The 20,383-nt window shown below is 38.4% G+C and overlaps 1 protein-coding gene across 3 annotated transcripts; it reads left to right on the top strand.

The window, feature by feature from the left end:
• The first annotated feature begins 3,779 nt into the window (after positions 1–3,779).
• Positions 3,780–19,526, top strand: PRMT9 (protein arginine methyltransferase 9). Of its 3 annotated transcripts, none has more exons than XM_003205431.4 (14): positions 3,780–3,838; positions 4,209–4,260; positions 4,781–4,992; positions 5,484–5,632; positions 6,968–7,204; positions 7,851–8,018; positions 9,784–9,886; positions 10,361–10,467; positions 12,720–12,912; positions 15,371–15,554; positions 16,858–17,569; positions 18,312–18,465; positions 18,928–19,050; positions 19,218–19,526. In XM_003205431.4, exons 3-14 carry the CDS (start codon positions 4,807–4,809, stop codon positions 19,431–19,433), a joined length of 2,532 nt encoding a protein of 843 aa, XP_003205479.1. In that variant the 5' UTR covers positions 3,780–3,838; positions 4,209–4,260; positions 4,781–4,806; the 3' UTR covers positions 19,434–19,526. The 3 variants fall into 3 exon arrangements, with proteins under 3 accessions (XP_003205479.1, XP_019470052.1, XP_019470051.1); XM_019614507.2 differs by having other exon boundaries at positions 3,806–3,838; positions 4,209–4,275; XM_019614506.2 differs by lacking the exon at positions 3,780–3,838 and adding an exon at positions 3,851–3,869.
• The last annotated feature ends 857 nt before the right edge of the window (positions 19,527–20,383 follow it).

Here is a 20,383-nt window from a genome sequence, read left to right as displayed (position 1 = left end):
CCGCCTCTCAGCGCCGGGCGGCAGCGCCGCTCTGGGAGCGTGGTGGGGTAGAGCGAGCCGTGAGTTCCTGAGTTCCTCGCAGCAGCGCTCTCGGGTCCTGCTTCAGAACGGAGGCTGTCGGCTACAGGTGACTGAGCACGCAGTACACTTCTTCGGGTTTTAGGGCAACGAGGCATGAAGCGGGACACAGGTTCTTAACAGAAACCTGCGGTTTCAGTGCGATCCGTTTTAGTGCCGACTGCGTCTGCTGTTAGAGCCAGCTAGTGCCCCTCACCGGTAGGGTCTGACCCTATCCTGCTCACGTACCTGAGTGTGAAATTAGTTGGGGGACGTAGCTAAAGCCTCACCCTTACGTCTTCGTTTAATAAACTCATACAAAGCCTGTAGGAAGAGCAAGACCTTTCAGAAGACTCTTGTATACGCCTCAGTGCTGAGCTGAAGGCAGGCCGGGAGGTGCAGAGTACGTTCAACCCCTTCAGGCAAGCGTTCCAGCTGCTACGTCACAGCGTGTGTGCTCTGACTGTTTTCTAAAATCATTTCACTGATAAGTCACTATGCTACTAAAAACTGGGCTAAAATGGACATTAAAAATCAACTTTAAATAACGAACAATCCTTATCTCTGTTTGAATTATTGGAGCAGTGTTTGAACAGCAAATATTTCTATGAATAGATTGTTTACTTTGTCCTGTACTCATCTTCAGGAAGAAAATTAGAATAATATTTTTCATGCTTGTTTATAGTTACTGCAATTTTCCTATTATCGTTCCACTGTAATGCTATAAAGCAATTATGGAGTTGCTTGAATTCAAATTCAAAAAAAGACAAAAGAATAATCTGTATGTTTACATAAAGCCAATTCACTGTTACATTGGTATTCTACGCTGTTCACCCAGCATTGTTATCCTGACAACACACTGTGTTCTTAACAACTACTGGAAGAGATTGTATTTTGCAAAACCTAACCCAACTTCTCAAATGCAATCTGACCCTGAAATGACCAAATTGTGAGGGTAGAAATAATAACTTTTTAAATTAAACAGACAAAAATGACATGTTTGAGCAAGAAAAGAAGCTACACCTTCTTTGCTGATTAATCTTAGAAGTTTTTATATCAGTGTTTTAGAAAATTCTCCTCTTTTCTGCCATTCTCTACTCGATGTCATCAAATTTTGCAGCTTTGTTATAGGCTCATTCAAAAGGCTAGTGTAGCTTGACTATGTGAACCTTTAGCAACATCCTGTCTATACACCATACAATCTTTGCTTTGGTTATTTTCTGTTGTTGACCATTGCAAGCATGGTTCCATACTTCAAGTTTTTTTATACAACAGGCTTTTGCTAGCAAGGTGTCTGGTTTCACTTCACCTTATGTTTTTGCATATAGCTACCTCTTGTTCTTAGATATCCTGATTTTCATGTAAGTCAGTGTTCTGATGTGTTTTCCTCTGGCTAGTATGCTTCTAATCTTCAGCGGAAGGATTGATTACAGGTTAGTAAGCTTAACTCAGTCTTACTGGCATTTTATTATAGACTGTTGCCATCGCTATGTTATTTGCAACATGCAGCTGTGCTTAGTTGTTGAAAACACTGAAGAAAACATCATTAGCAGCAACATCCTTCCAAGGTGTTGTAGTTTTGTCTCCTGCCTACATGCATTTCCTCAGGAGAAAAATTCTTACATGAGTTAGAGTTTAGTTTCATTTCAGCTCCAGCCTTATTTTTTATCATCTTAGCTTTATGCAAACATATTCTGTGGCCATTTTTTTTCTTCTCAAGCATTCCCTTAAAAAGTACAATATGGGTATGAATGAACTTAGCAAAACCCTACCTAGCCTTTGAATTGAACTGACATTTTCCCATTGCAAAGATTTTACACTGCCAGTTTTTGGTAATCTTCACCAACTAATGTAACTGCATGAAATATCAATTTATATTGGGTCAAATTAGCACACAGCAGTACTTAATTTATACTTAGAAATAAGTGGTGTAAAATATACTATCTATCTGGCACTTTCTCTGATCTAAAAATAGTTTTTGAGGATGATGGAGATGCTACGATACTGGCTCATTACAGCATTTGGGAGAGTCCCACTCTTTTTAACTTCATTGTCCATGAGTGATAATTAACAGTGCTTCCTGTTTTCTCTTTCCTGCCATGTTCTGCAGGTATTAATGATTTCCCTCTCCCAATAAGGTCATCTTACAACTGGGAAGCATAATTAAGCTAAATTCAGAGAAGCTTGTTCTCCATCTGCAATTCATTTAATGTTCGGTTTTGTTGCTTTTTTTCCTCTTCCCGTCAAAATGAAAGGGAGGGCAGAGTGCCTGTTTATACCAGTCGACTTAGATATTACGTCCTGCTTTACAGCTCAGTTTAGATATATTTTATTATCCTCTGATGCTAATATTTGCACATCCTCTTGGAATTCGTTCACTCTAAGTACTTTATCAGTTCCTGGAATTCGTTCACCCTAAGCACTTTATCAGTTCTTGTTTTGGGTTTTCTGGCATGTTTGTTCTCTGTGGGAAGGTGGTGGCAGTGTCATTCCAGTTACCTGTTCTCAGTGCTTTCCTTTGGGTCCCTTCACTCTGAAAGTATGTTGACTCACCTCTTCCTCCCCTGTGATATTGCAGAGCAATAGATATGTTTACTATGGATTATGGTTTTAACTGTGTCTGTGTTTCTTTTAGAGTAACTTTTTTCTCTATTTGTATTATTTTTCGCCTTGTTCAAAATGCTGGCTTGGCATTTTTGTATGGTGATTATTTTTTTCTCCAAAATGAATGTGTCTACAGCAGCCACAGCTGTAAAACCCTGGGTGAGCTGCATTCATGCTTTTGAGAAGGGAAGTAATAATGAACAGCTTCCAAACGCTTTGTAATTACTGAACAATGGCATAGCTGTTCTTGTCTCAAAAGTAGGACAGACCGAATGAACTCTGCCTTTTTTTGGAAGAGAGCTGCACTCAGGGTTAATCCCAGGAGGAGGCAGCCTGCCACGTTCCGCGGTGGAAGATGATAAGCAGTGTCACAGGCATGGGAGAAGGCAAGGTGAGGCGCTGAGAAGTGGGAACAAAGGTCTGGATTTTGCTGCTTGTGATCTCTGTTGATATAGAGCAGAGTCAAAGGCTGAGGCAACTTGGGTTTGTTTGTGTTTTAAAACAAACTGGTATGAATTTCCTCCTCGGATGTCATTGTCCAGGCTTATCAGCAACGTAATTCATATTAAGTATTACCACAACATCACAACTACAGTCCAGTTATAGGCAGTGCCTGCACAACGTGGTGTTCTTATATCACATCCTGTATCATTTAAGGTGATGGGAGTTCTTACACGTAGAGCAGGTCTGAGCAGCATTGAGCAGCTAGGGACTAGATTGACAGTGGATTTAGGCCACTTTTAGCAAGCCCTGCATTCTTGTGCCCTGAATTACCAGTTTTAAACTTTGGATGTGGGTGGCAATGTAACTTGAGCAATTACAAGCACCTTTATACTACATTTATATATGAGTGCATATATACTACGTATATATACCGACCCACTACATTGATACGGCAGAGAGACTGGGACGAGCAGTACGGGAGCAATGATGAAATTTTAAGAAGGTTTTCTAAGCAAGGCAGCACGTTTCATCTCAATCCGCGGCGGGAGAAGAAGCTACAGCCCCTGACGAGGCGGAGGACGCCTCCTGCCGCCATCTTAGGAGGCGGCACCGCTCTCGTGGCGCCCGTTGCCACGCAACGGCGCGCGCCGGCTCACGGTCCGCGCCCGTCGCTGCGCGCATGCGTCACCGACTGGCGCTGGGTCCTAAGATGGCGGCGGCCTGTGATCCGGAGGTGGGTGTTTCGGGGCTCCGGTCTGTGCGGTGTAGGTGATGATTCTGGGAGTTCTCAGACTGCCCGCAGGGAACGGGCTCCCCGGTTTATCTCCGCCCTTTGTGTCTGTGGCGGTCCTGAGCCTCGTTCTGCCCTCTTTTTCTTGCTGGATGGGTTGCGGCCTGTGGGGTTCCCCCCTGGCCTGCTTGGCATCGTTGGCCCGTGTCCTCACACTGGTTGTTCAGGCGTCTGGGTGCTCTTGCGTGTTCCTATGCAACTTATCCGTGTCTGCTTCATAGATGGCTGTTGTTTTCTGAAACAAATAGGCGAGCGGTTAGCGTGATTTTGTGTTCCTTGCAGTCACTCGTTATGTAATGTTTGCTCTCTTCAGCTTTAGGATATACCTGAAAATCCCGGAGGCACTGCTAGGCCCTTGTGTGTAGGTAAGCCTTAAAAATGTAAGTGGTAACTGACACGGTTACAAAAATATGTGTGCTACTTCTGATAACAAACGTTTTCTTGAGGAGAAATAATAGTGTTGTCTTTTGAGCTTGCTGTCTGTGCAGGAGACATGGCTTTATGGGCTTACTGTTTTCAAGTGGAAAAAGGTTAGTTTTAAATTCTTTGGCTCGCTGAAAAATCAGTGCATGAGCTTTTGGCGTGCAGAACTACTTGGCTAAAGACATGCTAAAATAGGCAATTCCAAAATTATTTTTTAAAAGTTAAGAAATCTAAGCTGTTTGCAGGACCTCACGTGACGCAAAATTGATGCATGCTTAATTTTTGGGTAGTGAATGTTCATTTTAAAGTTGATGGAATTATCAGTGGTATAAAGATAGGAATGTTTTTGAATGCTTAGGATTTGGGAGGAGGGTCTTCAATGCTTATGAAAACTTCAATGTTGCTTTGTCTGTCTGCTCTGTGTAACTTTGTCCTATAGCATGTGTTACTTGTTTGTTTTAGGAAGAGCAGTGCTTCCAGCCTTCAGAATGTCCAACTCAAACGCAAAGTTCTGTCATAGTCACCTAGGTGCTCAGGAAGCTGGCAGGCGGGAGCTCATTTTTAGATCTTTGCAGAGTGCTCAGCATTGCTTGGAGAACCAGGATTATGGAACTGCATATGCTCACTATCTCCTGGTACTAAATCTAGCTCCTGAGTTGAAAACCAGTGTGAAGGTAAGTACTCTTTGATTTCTTCTTGAGTCTGTGTGACATAATCCATGCCTTTGATTCTTTGTAGTTTATCTTCCTATTCAATCTTGAAAATAAAAGAAGAAAAGAGTAGTAATTGAGATAGCAAGCTGTTTAATGAATTGCGTGTATCTACAGAAGGAAATAGATATTCTTTTCTTTTAGTGCTGTATGTGTCTACTAAGTTGAATAAAAGTGGGCCGTGTTAATTTTCACTTGTTCTGTAGAATAACATACAGTAGTATGTGCATAGGCCCTTAGTATCCATTGCTGGGTGGTGATATTTTGTGTGGATATTTGAGAGTTTACTTCTGTTACTTCAAGTGAGCTAACTGATTTGAGACGGTAATGAGTGCTGCTGCTGCTGAAGGGAAATTCGTGTGTTTAGGTGCGTCTGGCCAACTCTGATGTTTTTAAGTCTCAGTTCCCCACTTCTGGTAACTATTTTCAATACTGCTGTACATTTTGTTTTCTAGGAAACATTCCAATTTACTCTCTTTAAGTGGGCAGAAGAGCTGGATTCTCTAGCACGGATTCAAGATCTGTTTAACTGTTATGAACAGGCACTTGAGCTGTATCCAAATGATGAAGTGATATGTAACAGTATGGGAGAACATCTTTTCAGGTTTGTAGTAGTCTATACTCAGTTTTTATGAGGTTTGGTTTTTAGTATTGTATGTTAAGAAAGAATAGTCAGTTGAACATAGCATGTAAGATTGCATTTATTTCTTTTAAGCGTAGTTTATGCTTGATTTTATATAATGCGTGCAGTTGAATGCTGTGTGCTTGTCAGCTTAAAAAGTTGATTAGTCAGTGTTAAAATGTGTTGATACAGCAAAAATTAAATTGTGTTTAAAAGAGCACTTCTGCTGAAGTAAAAGCTGCAAGTAAAAACACTGCATTTAAGTATTTTTAAACCCAATTATTAAATAATTACTAAACAAAAACAAGACCGTAACTGTTCAAATTCATCATGTTAAGTGTTCTTGTCATTAACGGAGAATTTCTAAAGTTGGTTGTTTTTTTTTGTTTTTTTTTTTTTCCCTTCTGAGATCTCTGAGCACTACTGCTTTTGCATATTGTCTTTAAATTCTGGTCCTTCTTGAGATCACTTAGGACGGGACCTTTCAAATGAGGAAGCTAGTCATGTGAGCCTTCATAGGAGTGATTTTTCTTAATCAGTTCAAGCTTCTGCAATTATTTAATGCAAAAAAAAAAATCAGTATTTTACTGCTTTCCCCAGAACTTGCAACATGTGATGCTTGCTACTCCTCTGAATTTTAAAATCTTCCAAGACCGGACTTTAAAACATCGGTCATGGATCCGAGCAGTTTTGGTTAGGAGTGCCTTCTGTCTGTTTCGTGTGCTTGCTTTACAGAGCACCCATCTTGCATTGCTAGGGAATTGTATCCTTTAATATATTTCATAGCTTTTATTTTTCAGTGCAGTCTGAACGGTATAGCTATCGTAGAACATTGCTGCAGTTCTCAATTTGATTTCAAAATTGCCTCTTAATGGAAGCACTGATAACTCAAATTTTGATTGTTCTGTAGTATATTCAAGATAAATATGGTGAGATAAACTTGGATTTTGTAGCATTGAAAAATCTTTGAGACTTGCAGCTTGAACCATCTGTGAAACTGCAGGTTTGCTATCATCATACAGTTACAGCAAGTTCTTGTAAAACCTATTCTGGTTTATAAAAGGGTGCCATAACAAATGAAGGCTGTACACACAAGGTGGCATTTTTTACTGCCTTTGCATTTTTGAGTGATTTGATTTAGAGTTCTAAGTCATGTGTATATTTTTTTTATAAGCTAGTGTCAGTATTTTTATAGAGAATCTCACATAAAATATTTCTGTTGTCTTTTGTCTGATGTAAGACTATGGATTTACAGGTATTTACGATAATTGGCATCTGAATGTATGCTTTCTATTTGTTTCTTGTTTTTACCGTTAGAATGGGCTTTGGAGATGAAGCAGCTGGATATTTTCACAAAGCAGTGAAACTTAACCCAGATTTTGCTGATGCAAAGGAGAATTTCTACCGTGTTGCAAACTGGCTTGTGGAACGTTGGCACTTCATCATGCTTAATGATGCCAAGAGGAATCTTACTTACCTAAAAGCAATAGAGAATGCTGTCTGCTCGGGGTGCAAGACTGTCCTTGATATTGGAACAGGAACAGGAATATTGAGGTGTGTTGTAAGCACATGTTTAACATTTAATTGTTAGAAACATTCGTTGTCTAACAAAATGTTAGTGCTACTTAAAAAATTCTACATTTGTGCCTTGTTGAGGCAAAACGTAAAGGAAACGAAGCTTTCTGTGGTCAATGAGTCTTGAGACTAGTGCCCAATTCCAGTTGTGTTTGTGGGAGAAATTTTCTTTGTATTGCAGGTTTTCTTTTTATGCCAAGAGCTACTGTGTAGATTAGAGAATTCGTATTGCTTTTGGACTTGTAATGCCCTAAGCTATTGCGTAGTATTTAGTAATCGCTTCATTTATGTGGAAAAAGTTAGTGAATGAAAAAGCTGTAAAGAGTGGATTTAGTATAGCTGGGGAATCTCCTGCTATCCATGTTGGTCATAGCGTGTCAGCAGGATGTCAGTTTGTGTGGCATTAGTGTTCATGCAAGAAAGTTCATGAAAATTAGTTTATTCAATGGCAAATATTAGACAGTTTCTTAGAAATAAAAAGCAGGTGCATAAACAGAACTTGAAAAGACTCAGTATCGTGTTATGATGTGGAATACCAATAAACGAAAAATCATAGAACTATGATACATACTTTACCTAAAATGATATAAATAAGAGGGAGAAAGCTCTCGTTCTTGTATTTCAGTTTGTTTGCAAAGAAGGCAGGAGCATCTTCTGTCTTTGCCTGTGAATTGTCAAAAACCATGTATGAACTTGCCTGTGATGTAGTGGCAGCAAATAACATGGACAGAGAAATCAAGCTTCTACATTTGAAGTCATTTGATATAGAAATTCCAAAGCACATACCAGAAAGGTGAGTTGTTGTATTCTATTGTGATAACATTTCAATTTTTCTTCTAATTTTAAGATGTGCTGTGACCTAAGCAGGAAATATCATAAATGTGGTTAATTACCACAGGGAAAGTTGAGAAGATTTTAAGTTTTTATGGAGCGATGCAGAAATTGTTTGAAATTGTTTTTGAGGTTATGTTCTATGGTAAATCAATGATGCTACAAATAAAGTATTTCAGTTCTTGGTGGTATCTAAGAGGCATGTGCAATTATGTTGCATCAACAGGAAAGAAGTAGTAAGGTTACTACACTGTGAATGTGCTTGCGGAACAACTTGGGGCTCATTTCTGCAGCTGGTGGATAGGATGGAGGCATATAATATTAACTCCAAAAGAAGACTGGGTCTGGTGTATATTGCACCCCTGCGACTCCGTGTGACGTTTTGTGCTTGGCCAGAGAGATTAGAAATGCGAGTTGTCTACCTCTGACTAAGAAGAGAGGAGAAGCTTCCTCTTCCCTCTTGTCACATCAGAACCCAATTCTCTTTTCAGACGGGAGAACGAAATGCCCCGTGCTGTGTGCAGGTCCATCCTGTTTTCTTTGTGCCATGGATCCAAAGGGCAGTGAGAGTAGTGTTAGATGCTGAAGTAAAATTCAGTGGAAGAGTGTTGTAACTTTTCTCGTGAGAATAGATTTTGGCGTTGGGCATTACTTTTGCTGAGCTCATCTGATACTTACATGTATTTGCCCTCTGTAGCAGAGATCCATGTGTTTTGGAAAACTAAGTAGCTTATATTTTCAGTATTAAGTCATGGCTTTTAAAACAAAATAAGAGCCAATGGGGCAAGTCAGCAACTGGGAGTTTCTTTTGGCAAATAAAAATTGGATCCATTATTATAGCTTTCACTATGTGCAATTCAAACCTTTTAGGCTACCTTAGTCTTTTTTGCTCTGTATGCCTTTCAAAAGGGGCCCTTCAGGAATATTTTTAGCAGGTATAGATCTAAGGGAATAGTAGTTTGTTTTAGTATGCTCAAAGTGCTGGTTTACCACTTCAGCTCACCACTGCTGGAAATGCAGAGCAAACAGATGGGAAGGAAATGTTTTATTACACGTTACTAATGTTTAATAAAATATCTGTGATGATGGTGCAGACTCGATAATATGGAAAAGCAAAGCTGCCATGCTTAAGCACACCAGTCAAGCTTTGTCTGTGTCAGCTGAGCTGTACTAACTGACCATGCGCATCCTCTCAGTGTCTGTGCTGAGTTACTGAGTTTCACTTGTCAGGAATAAATTGCTACTGTTCTGGAGACTTTAGTCTTCTGCCATATACTTCTTAGTTTAAGAAGTTAAAAGGATTTAGGATTTCAGGATTTATTTGTCTACTTAGTAATTTTATTTTGCTTTGGTTAAAAAGGAATATTGAAAAAAAACTGTAACACGTGGACACTTGCATGAGATACAGATGAAATACATGCAGTATCACTGGCTGTGTCTCAGGCTGAAATAACTTACTGTTTGGGTTAGGTTCTTTCCCCACAATGTATTTTTAGTTACTGACATGACTTGCTCAGTGTCACATTTTCTCTTATTTGTATCTTGAATAATTTGTTAGAAGAATTTAGTTGCCTATCAGTATTGAAACTTCAGAATGCTGGTAGAAGTTGTGCTTTGATCTCATTTTGGAATAGGCTTTTTTGTTAGTAGTTTTCTTTAAAAGAATAGCTTAACAGACATGCCTGATATGAATTACATTTCATGCTGTCTTGTTTTCCATTATGTAGAGTTTCCTTAGTTGTCACAGAAACTGTTGATGCAGGTTTATTTGGTGAAGGGATTGTGGAGAGCTTGATACATGCTTGGGAACATCTACTTTTACAGCCAAAGGTAGGTGATGTAGGTAAGTGTAAATGTGATTTCTGTTTGTGTTATTTTTATGTAAATATATATGCACAAACACATTTTCTGTGTTCTGCCTTGATTCCAAATAATAAAGATTAAAATCAAGTCTTTACTGGCACAAAATATATTTCATCTGACTGGAACTGGTGACCTCTGGTGTTAAGTACAGGAATTATGCCTTTGGAAAAGGTCCTCAGATGTTTCATCAAACATAACAGGATACAGTTTAAAGCATAGATTTAAAATTAGTAAAAATTATAAAACAAGTAGTAAACTGAAAAAGTAAAACTGATGTACAGATACATTGAAATAGGGTGTCAGGAGAAAATCTGATCTGCAGGAAAGACAAAGACTTGGAGATTTCTCCTAGTTACTGTGAACTTAGTAACCCTGACTTAAAGTAGGATTTGAATTAATTGTAGGAGTAGGTCTAAGTGAATGTTCCTATTAATGTTACAGCCAAAAAATCAAGATGTCAATAGTAACAACTACGGGCAAGTTATTCCTGCAAGTGCTACAGTATTTGGAATGGCAGTGGAATGCAAAGAGATACGTAGACATCACAGGTATGTTTAAACTCTAGCATGATTTGGACACGCATTTGTTACTTGGGAGAAGATTTGTGACATAAATAGTTTTCATTTATTGTTCTCTTTATTTTTTTGAAATGATTGCATATGTCTCACTTAGCAGATGACTGCTCCAACCCTTTCCTCTCCTTTCTCAGGATGCTTTTTTTCTTTTTCCTTCTTCTAAATCACTTCATTAGAAACTCTTGATTTTCAGTAATGCTAAATAAATACTATTAGTGCATTTTAAAGACGTGCACTTCCTTAATAGTAAAATTACTTCTCAGTTTCTGTATTGGAGATCCTTGGATTAACAGTTGCCCTTTATCCTCATTTTACCTTCTTTATAATCTGCTTCATACCTCACTGCTAGGTCCTACCCCTTGCAGATGCGGACAGGATTTTGTAAAGCCTAAATGTTAATAATCCCACTTTGCATTATCCTTCTCAATATGTGCCTTAACTAATTTTGAGCTAACAGAATCTCATATTTCTTTGTTGATACCAGTTGTGACTGTATCAGTTATTTTCATAGTCATTTTCATCTTCTAAGACAATATCACTGTATGGAGACTGCCTAAGAGGTTTCATCTTATTTTGTTTAGGATTAATCTTGTTGCAGATTAAAGAAAACACTGTCTTAAACAGATTCTTTCATGTACTGGAACAGAAAAATACCTGTGTCGTATCATTGACTTTTCTAATGTGTTAGCCCTGAAGAAAGAGGCAGAAGTTCTCGTAATAATTGGTCACAGAAAAACTTTCCCTTAGGAATAACTCTTTAGGAGTAATCATTGTCTTGAAAAATGGCAATGAATATTTCTTAAAAATTTTAAAACTGAATGAAACTCAGATTGTTTAATTAATAGTCCATTCTAATACTATAGTTTAAGACTAGTAACTAGCAGGGTTGAAAGAGTTTCCACCCGTTAATCATATACTAAGAAGAAAAAAGTCACTTGTAAGTTTTCTGTTTTCTACCTTGATCTTTTTTTTTTTTCTCTAATGGGCATAGCTGTTGGAAGTTAACATTCCTAACAAGGGCTGTAGCTTTGTCTGTTGTCAAGTTTGAGTTGTCCACGTCTCTTTGGATTCTTGCGATGTACATCTCTGTGTTTCCCTGGGTGTTTTCATGATCTACATCAAAACTGATTTTTAAATGTTCTTTTTGAGCAACATGCTTGAAGATGCTAGGAATAGCAGTGTGAAAGTATCTTCTTCCTCATGCTTATTATATTATCTAGTGCTGGTTTTTTTGTTTTGTTGTTGTACAATTCATACAGTTTTTCAGTTTTATCTCATCACTTCTTTGCCCAAATGGTTTTAAGTAGATGAATAGCCCAGAAGTCTGTGAATACTTGAGATTTTTCTTTTTCTTCCCTGAAGTACACTTAAGAGTGTATTTCATCTAGTAGCAGACATTGAGCCTTTATCTGATAGGGAACCAGCTTTCATTCGTAAGTGTTTCTAGTCTTGCGTCTTTGTCTGATGCTGATTGCTTGCTTTGTATTCCACTGATCAGCAATTCTGTCATTCAGTGGTTGTTTTTTTTTTTATTTATTTTATTTAAGTTAGGCTGTATTTCTTGTGCTCTGATATTTATTTTTTTTTGCGGGGAAGGGAGCTGTATGTTTGGTTTTTTGCATTTTCTCCAAGGATGTACTGAAATGCTGGTTAAACGGTACCCATTTTCTTGTAATTCTATTTCTGGTACCCTTAAGTCAAACTAAGAAAAATTTTCCCACTGGTTTACCTCTCTCTGTAGCTTTATTTACTTAATCTTCTAATGGTTATTTTGATATTAAGTGTAGCAGATGTACTTAATACATCAAAATGTATGTCTGTATCCATTGCTTACTTTCCAGAATCACTCTATGGCCTAATAATGGTTTTGTTTATTTTTTCCAATAAGCTTTCATTTTCTCTTGGAATTGTTGCTTTTTCTTTAAAGCAGTTATTTCAGATCTATGTGAAATACACTTCAGAAGAACAGATGAACTGACAGGTTTGTGAGAAGACTGACATTCTGCTAAAGATATATTTTGTTTGCCACAAAACCTTTAAGAGTTTACTGCATACTGTTTCTCAGTTTGAGCTAGATAACTTTAAAGGGTCGTATCACATGACGGTAAAGCAGTATTCTAGGAGAACATAGGGTCTTTTAATTCTTGTGCACTGCATTTGAAACGCTTAGCCAATCTTGAAAGGATTATGAAGTTTGATTTTCCTTCCTCTTCCTCTCCCCCCAGAGTGGGAGCACAAGAAGTTGCTGGTGTACACTTGCCACATTCTGTGAAGTTCTTTAGTCGAATGTATGCTTTTGCTGGTTCAGAGGAAACTGTCGAACCTTACACCACTGAAAAGCTCAGTCGAATTCCTGGAGGTTATGTACCTTTGACAGAACCCTTTCAAGTAATGACAGTAGATTTCAACAATCTGCAGGTAAATATACATGCTTTTTTTTCTTTACGTCCTTTAGATCACATCTTGTTTGCCACATTAAATTCTACAACAGTTTGCATGTGCAAGTTGGCAGTCCTGCCTAAATCCTCTACTGGTTTTCATACTTACCTCATATTTCATACTTATATTAAGAAGTGATCTGATTCATCAGGTGACAGTCCTTGGGTTTTTGAAGGTAAAGGCTTTTTTGTTTGACATCGTTTAGTTCCCCAAAGTAGCTCACCATAGGACCAAACAACTGCTAGCATCAGTACAGGAAATGAAGGAAGAACGCAGTAGATTTATCTTCAATTGTTTATGCATCAAGGAGCTGACTAAATGATTTCCTGTAAAGTTACAGGGAATCTTCAGAGAAGTTATGGAGATAAAAATGAGGATATGTTTTACAGTTGGCATACAGGGTATTTAAGTGGTTAGGGACATGTAAAACAGAAGAGAATTCAAATACTGTATCCTATTCGACCACTTTGATTCCACCCTTCACCTCCTATGGTATTTATTGTTCAGCTTTCTGGAATAAAGTAGGATTATTTTGTGCATTTTGCACAGAATGTATTTGTATGCATATATCAACTAGACCTGAGCTGTAAGGCAAGAACATCACCAGCTCACAGCTGAGCATGATAAAAAGATTCTGCATCTGATCTCTGGTGAGTTGTTTCTTGTTCATTGACCCATGGTGAGGAGTTAACATTGAAGTGGTGAGTCAGAGCTTAAAATAGATTCTGTTATATAAATGAAATTATTCTTGGCTACTGCTTGGCCAGGAATTGCAGTGTTCTGAATCAATAGCTTTTTCTGGTTGGCTTGTCTGACATCCTGAGGTTAAAAATGAAAAAAAGACAAGGGTCTTTGGAACATTGCTGGGAGCAGTTTCGGTGACCTGATGTTGCTTCTGCTTCTAGCATAAGTAAGAAACTGCTTCACCTGAAAGATGTCTACTCCTGAGTGACTGACACTGACAAACATGTCAAGATACACTTAATAGTGAAGATCTCTACCTTTAAAGCTGTGTGTTCAGTACTCTAGTTATGAAAGGTGGAGATAGGGTGAGCAGAAGTGGAGGGAAGAAACACAGTTAACTAATTTCAAATAGTTAGTTGCAATTTACTGTTACTTTTGTTAGAGGGCTAGCATGTAGCTTTCAAAGTAAAGATCAGAAAAGTAATTGTAGCCAGTCAAAATGATAATAATAAAAAAAGGCCTCTGACTTGTGCTGATTCCTTTTACTGCTGTTATTAGCAGCAGCAGTGCAGTTCCTCCCCAGCAGGGGAATGGGATGTGGCTGTAATTACAGGCTGTAAACATTTGTACCTACCCAGGTACCTGTGTGCGTGTTTGCTGGCAGCACATTGGTGTCACTGGGAGTGGAAGTAACTGTTTACCTTCACAGCTGGTAATTACAGCTGATTACTCCTTTCAGGCCCTGAAGGAATTGAGCTATTGCCTACAAACATTTTTTTTTCATTATGAACTTTATTAACATCCTGTAATTTTGACACACGCATTGTTCAGCTCAGTTGTGAGGTAGATCAGCTTCTGGAGAACACAGGCCAAGAATAAAACAAGAGAAGAAAAAATACAGTTTGAGAGAAGTAGTTACATTCCTGGCATGGAATTTTCTTTTGCCTTCTGCATTTTCTTAAGATTGAAATTTAGAGTGAACAAATGCTGACGTGAGCTCTTCTGTAAACAGATGAATTTTTTAGGCAAGGCTGTTACTAATATAATTGATTGTAACTAAGAGAACCTTGATCCCTTGTGATTGATATCCTCTTACTGGCATATGCCAGAGCTGTATGAAGACATCAGAGGTGTGCCTTTTGTGTTTTTGTATGTTACTGCAGAAGGTAATTTCTGGGGGAAGTGCGTGTGAAAGTTAACTTCTCCTATTACCTATTGAAGACTATTTAAGAAATACTCAGTAGTAAAATTTTACACAAAGTCGATAGTGTAGGTTGCAGAGAACATAACCTTAAAGATGTTTGATTTGGTGTTTCTGTGATGATTGTGCTGAACTGTGGCTGTAGTGAACTCAATGCTTGCATACAGTATTTCTAGAGCTGATTAAATTTGAGCACAGGACTTACCTGAAGCACATGTCTGTGAGTGTTGGCTTGAGTTTGATGCAAAAGACTAACTTCTCATAAGGCATACTTTGTCAGGTGAACTCCTTTGTTGCAGTTTCTAGTTTTTTAAATACATACTCTTTAGATGTGGTTGCATGTGCATAATTGTGCTTCAGTGAGGCAAGAGAGCCCTATGCTGATGAGTGCTAATGTTGATAGTTGGCACTTTGCTAACTCCAGGTTTCTGTCAGGTGCCCTCATGGATTGGTACAACAGTGTGAGTGACCTGATAGTGACTACTGTGAAACCATTTTTGATGTATAGAAAGGAGCTTTCTCACACTTTTTTTCTCATTCCATTCCACTCAGGAGCTGAAGAGCCTTGCACATGGAAAGTCCTGGAAGCTCAGCCAGCCAGTCACTGAAGGAGGAACGCTAGATGCTATTGTGGTATGGTTTGTACTGCAGCTTGATGATGAGCACGCTCTATCTACGAGCCCCAGTGAAGAAACTTGCTGGGAACAGGCAGTCTATCCTGTGCAAGGCCTTTCTGGTGAGTACTGTAGATTTTCTTGGTGCACTACATAAACTGACTAGCTCAAGAACAAAATGAAACCAAGTTAATCACTAAGAAGAAGTGAAGAAGAGACTAAGAAATGGCAGTAATTGGATTAGGAGAAGTTCAATGACATGCAGCTGTGAGGTGGTTCCTGATCAAGTTTATGAACTGTACTGGAAAGTTGATGCAGCAAGTCTTGTTTGTCGGACTCTGCTGTGAGACAGATAAGGAACTTCCTTAAGGCATGGGAGAACAAATACTTTGAAAACAATTTTTTTTTTCTATACTGAATCAAATACTTCTTGGAGTACTTCCAAAAGGTGAGGCCACTGGCTCTGTGTAATCAGGATGTGACATTTGAAAGGGAAGTGAAGTAGTAGTTGCTAGCTGTTGCTGCCACAAAAACAAAACTAAAAGCTCTCACCTACCCCCTTGCATCCGTTTTGGATTACAACTTCATTGGCCACAGCTGTTCCTCAGTGCCAGTGTCATTTGCAGCAACCTCTACTTTGTTCATCTGTTTCCTATTCACTTGTTTAGATAGACAGTAGGGGCAGCTGTACCATAGACCAGTTTAAATTAAAGCATAGGGTAGAGGGGAGATGCTTTTAGTATACATTGCTGCTGGAAGAAGTGTTTGTCAAACTATAGCCATTTTGTTAAGAGTTCTTGGTCTGTATTGGTAGATGCAGGCCAGCTTGAACTGTGTTTTTTTAAGATAAAATTCTGACCTTTTCTAAACTGTAGCTATTGTTTTCCATGTAAGTATTAATTCAGCTTTGTCGGCAGGAAGTATTAAAATGTAAATATTAAATCTGTAACACTTAAATTCAAAGCAATTTCTTTTTAAGTATGTTTTTCTTCAGATGTGTCCTGTGTTGACAGGACACTTAGAGAAGTATCTATTTAATTTTAGCTTGTTTTGAAATTAAATGGATTTGCCTAGTGTAGGACAGACTAAGGCTAATGTGAACATGGTAGCAGATTTCAGTAGTGGGCTACAGAGCTTAGTACTGAAAATCGGAGGAGGTTCCTCTTGAAGGGGCTGTTTTGGTTCCAGCCTATTACGTGTTGTGTACCCAAGCCTCTTCATCTGTTCTGTCTCATTCTCTCCTGTGGATTAAGAAACATGACTAGAACAAATCTTGCATATACAAAGTTTAAAAAAAAAAAAAAAAAAAACTTAAATAGAAGCAGTGAGATAATCTTAGCTTTTTTATTCTTGTACAGCACTGTACATCCGCTGCAGTGATAGTATTTGCTGTAATTGACGTGATTTTGTGCTGTTTTTTTGAAGATTATTCTGTGAAGGCTGGAGATACTGTGATGATGGAATTTTGCTGCCAAGACTGCTACCTGAAGATCCAGAGGATTGCTTTTTTAACTTCGGAGTGTGGGATGGACTGCAGTGACAGAGACGACACGCTGAGTTTGGGCAATGAGGCTGAGTTATGTAATGCTCTGGCTAGTCTTCAGACAACTAGCAAACAGGATGGCAAAGGTCAAGTATGTGTATTGGAATCCACAGAAATAGCCCTGCTGAACAATGTACCATACCACGAATGCTTCAGAGCTGCCATGGGCGAGGTTCTGTCATCATTAAATCCAAGTAAGGACTTGGAGTCCATGGATATTGACAGATATGGCAGTGGGGTGGACCTCCAGGAAAGCCAGAACAAGAGCTCTTTAGATGTGGTTCCTGATCCTTTGTATGTACTAGATGTATCTGAAGGCTTCTCCATTCTACCAATTATAGCTGGCAAACTTGGGCCAGTTAAAGCCTACAGCTCTATTGAGAAAGAAGAACATCAGGCAGTCCTTAATGTAATTTCAGAAGCTAATAATTTTCCTAAGGAAACGGTAGAATTTTGGCTCAGCCATTTAGAAGATGAAAATGTGGTGCTACAGAGACCCAAATCCGATAAATTATGGAGCATTATTATTTTGGATGTTATAGAGACATCTGGTTTAATCCAGGAGGAGGTGATGGAAAAGGCTGCAATATCCAGGTACAGTACAAATGGACAAAAGCAATTTGGGGAATCTGTAATTATCTGAAAATTTTTGAAAGTGTTCCTTCTAGCGACAGAACTAATGTTGCTTCTCTAGAGCTTGGAAAGGGTTGTTTTATGAACAGGTTGAACTTGCACTTTAGGAGTAAATTTCCCAGAGCATCTGGAATGTCTGACATAACTTGAAGTGTCAGGATGTCACTTCCATACGCCACTTTATTTTTTGCGTGCAATAATACAAATGGAAGATCGTGCTTCTTGGTTTGCTAGGAAGTCCTAGAATAGCCACTGTTTTGCTAATTACTGAGGTAGCCAAGTTTTTTGGTTTTTTTTGTTTTGTTTTGTTTTTTAAAAAAAAAGCTCCGTTACGTATACATCGAGCTATTGTTGGCATTAAGTGGTATTGCGAAGAGACAGATACATAGGATTAGAACAGCCACGGAAGTTCCAAAAGAGCTATTAGATGTTGGTGCTTTGAGTAAGTCCTGCTACCTTTGTCTTGAAATATGATTGTTTCCAATACTGACACTGAGAAAATGTTGCTTAGTACAGTATTACTGGAAAAATTCTGTTTTCTGTGCAATACAGCTGTCTGGTCAGATGGATCAAATTCAAATGCTTTGGAGTTCTTGACTTCAGAGGAGGAACTAGTGTGCATTTATTTATGTATTAAATGTAGGTGTTCTTTCGTTGCTGTTGAATGATAAGCTTTAGAGGTGAAATCTCTTTCATTTTACAGATGTTTACTTCAGAGCGGAGGGAAGATATTTCCACAGTATGTGTTGGTATATGGGATGCTTGTAGAATCACAATCTTTGTTACTGGAGAGTGCTGTTCAAGGAACAGAACCAACTCTTGGGTTTAATATAGCTCCTTTTATCAACCATTTCAAGGTATGAAGTTGTTGGATGTCTTCCAAGTACAGTTCCAAAGCGTGCAGCTGTTTAATTGTTTAGCTTCAGTATAAAATGGAAGAAAACTAAAAAGCTGAAACTTAATAATGTTTTGATATCAAGAGAGACTTCTGTAATCAGGAAGGAGCTTTGAGATGAAGCTAAACAAAAAAGTTTTTTTTTTTTTTTTTCCTCCTGGAACTAGAGTGAGTGAGAATTTGAGTTATGAGAGATGTAATGGGAATGTACAGAAGAATGACTGTGCTCCTAGGAGTTCTATCTCATTCATCACCTTGTATCTCAACAGTGACATTTCAGAAGGGGTTAAAATGGTGTGTTTAGCGTTTTGGCTGTTTCTTACAAACATTGCAATAATTCTTAGAAATTTTTGCATTATAATTATCCTAAACTTGTCACTTCTCAATGACTAGTGATGTCTGAAGTTATGGTCTGTACTCTTAGGTACCTGTTCGTGTTTATTTGGATCTCTCTACATTACCGTGTGTACCTCTGAGTAAGCCAGCAGAACTATTAAGGCTAGACCTCATGAATCCTCTGTTAAACAATGCTAGCAGAGAGGTGAAGGTGAGTTGTATGTGTGTATTTAATTACATACAATTTTAAGTGCACTTAACTGTCATTCTCTAGAACTGCCCAATTATTGTTCACCTGGGCTGAAAATTTCAATGCAGAATTTACTTCTCTGCAAATGTCTCTGAAATGGTCAAACTAATATTTTAAATATTTTTTAGGTACAAATTTGTAAGTCTGGCCAAGTCACTGCAATTCCCTTCTGGTATCACATACATCTAGATGAAGAGCATAGTTTGAATACATCTGATGAGTTCTCGCACTGGAAACAAGCTGCAGTTGTTCTTGATGAGCCTCTCCACGTTCAGGTCGGAGATGAACTTGTGCTTGATGTTCAGCACCATAAAAGCAATATTAGCATTAGAGTTAAACAATGAAGAACATCCAGTGTAAACTATACATACACCAACTGTTCATAACATCACTGATATTAATTTATATTAAAGTCTAATTTTTATGTACTGACCAAAAAGGCTATTTTACTGTTTTAAGAGTTGGTAGACTTGTCCATCCAACGGACAGACTAAAATGGGCACTGCAAGCTTATCTTACCAAGCAGTTTTGGGAGGTATTGTTGGGGCTGCATCTAAAAATCTGAGGGCTAGCTACTGCAGCAACAGTAGAAGTGGGACAGATTTCTATTGGTGCCCCATCATCTATAGTGAAAGAAAGGCATTTTAGATGCTTTATGTCAGAAGTAAACAGCTGTGACTGTGTAGTCCTTGTTTCACTAACTTTGGTTCTGCTTCTTGGTAGTCAGTGTCCTACTTAAGTACGTGGAGATGATATCATGTTATCCTTGTAAAAAGGACTATAATAGCATTCCAGCTGCGGCATCACATGGTAATGTTGCATGTAATTATAAAAGGTCATAAATGTGTTGTAAATTCAGTTAAGCTATGTAGTACTTAGTAAAGCCAGTAAGCCTTCTAGAGTTTCTTAGAGAGTCATATTTCTGGTAATATAAACTTTTCCTCTTAAGAAAGCTAATACAAGTTATTACAGCAGCCACCACAAGCATTTGTAGACTATTCTTCCCGTGTTACATTGCAGTTATAATGGTATTTTTAATCTTCTGTTCCGATGGAAGACTAACAAGTCCTTTCTCAGCACTGATTCTATCCCTGTAGCTACACAGGGAAGAGAGGGACAAGGTATTTCTGTAGCTAAGCATTAAGCTTCTTTTAATATTGTTGCTGTCCATTCCATGTATAGCACGCTTCTGCAGTGTGTCCTTAACAAAAGCCTGTAGAAGAGGCATTCACAATTTTTCTAGTCTCATTGTACGCAAAATCAGTGTGTACTCTCCATTAGGTGAATGTTTTAG

The sequence above is a fragment of the Meleagris gallopavo genome, chromosome 4, assembly GCF_000146605.3.
Source record: "Meleagris gallopavo isolate NT-WF06-2002-E0010 breed Aviagen turkey brand Nicholas breeding stock chromosome 4, Turkey_5.1, whole genome shotgun sequence".
Classification (NCBI taxonomy): Eukaryota; Metazoa; Chordata; class Aves; order Galliformes; family Phasianidae; genus Meleagris; species Meleagris gallopavo.
Note: the sequence above shows the minus strand (reverse complement) of the source record. Positions and strands in the feature narration are given on the sequence as shown.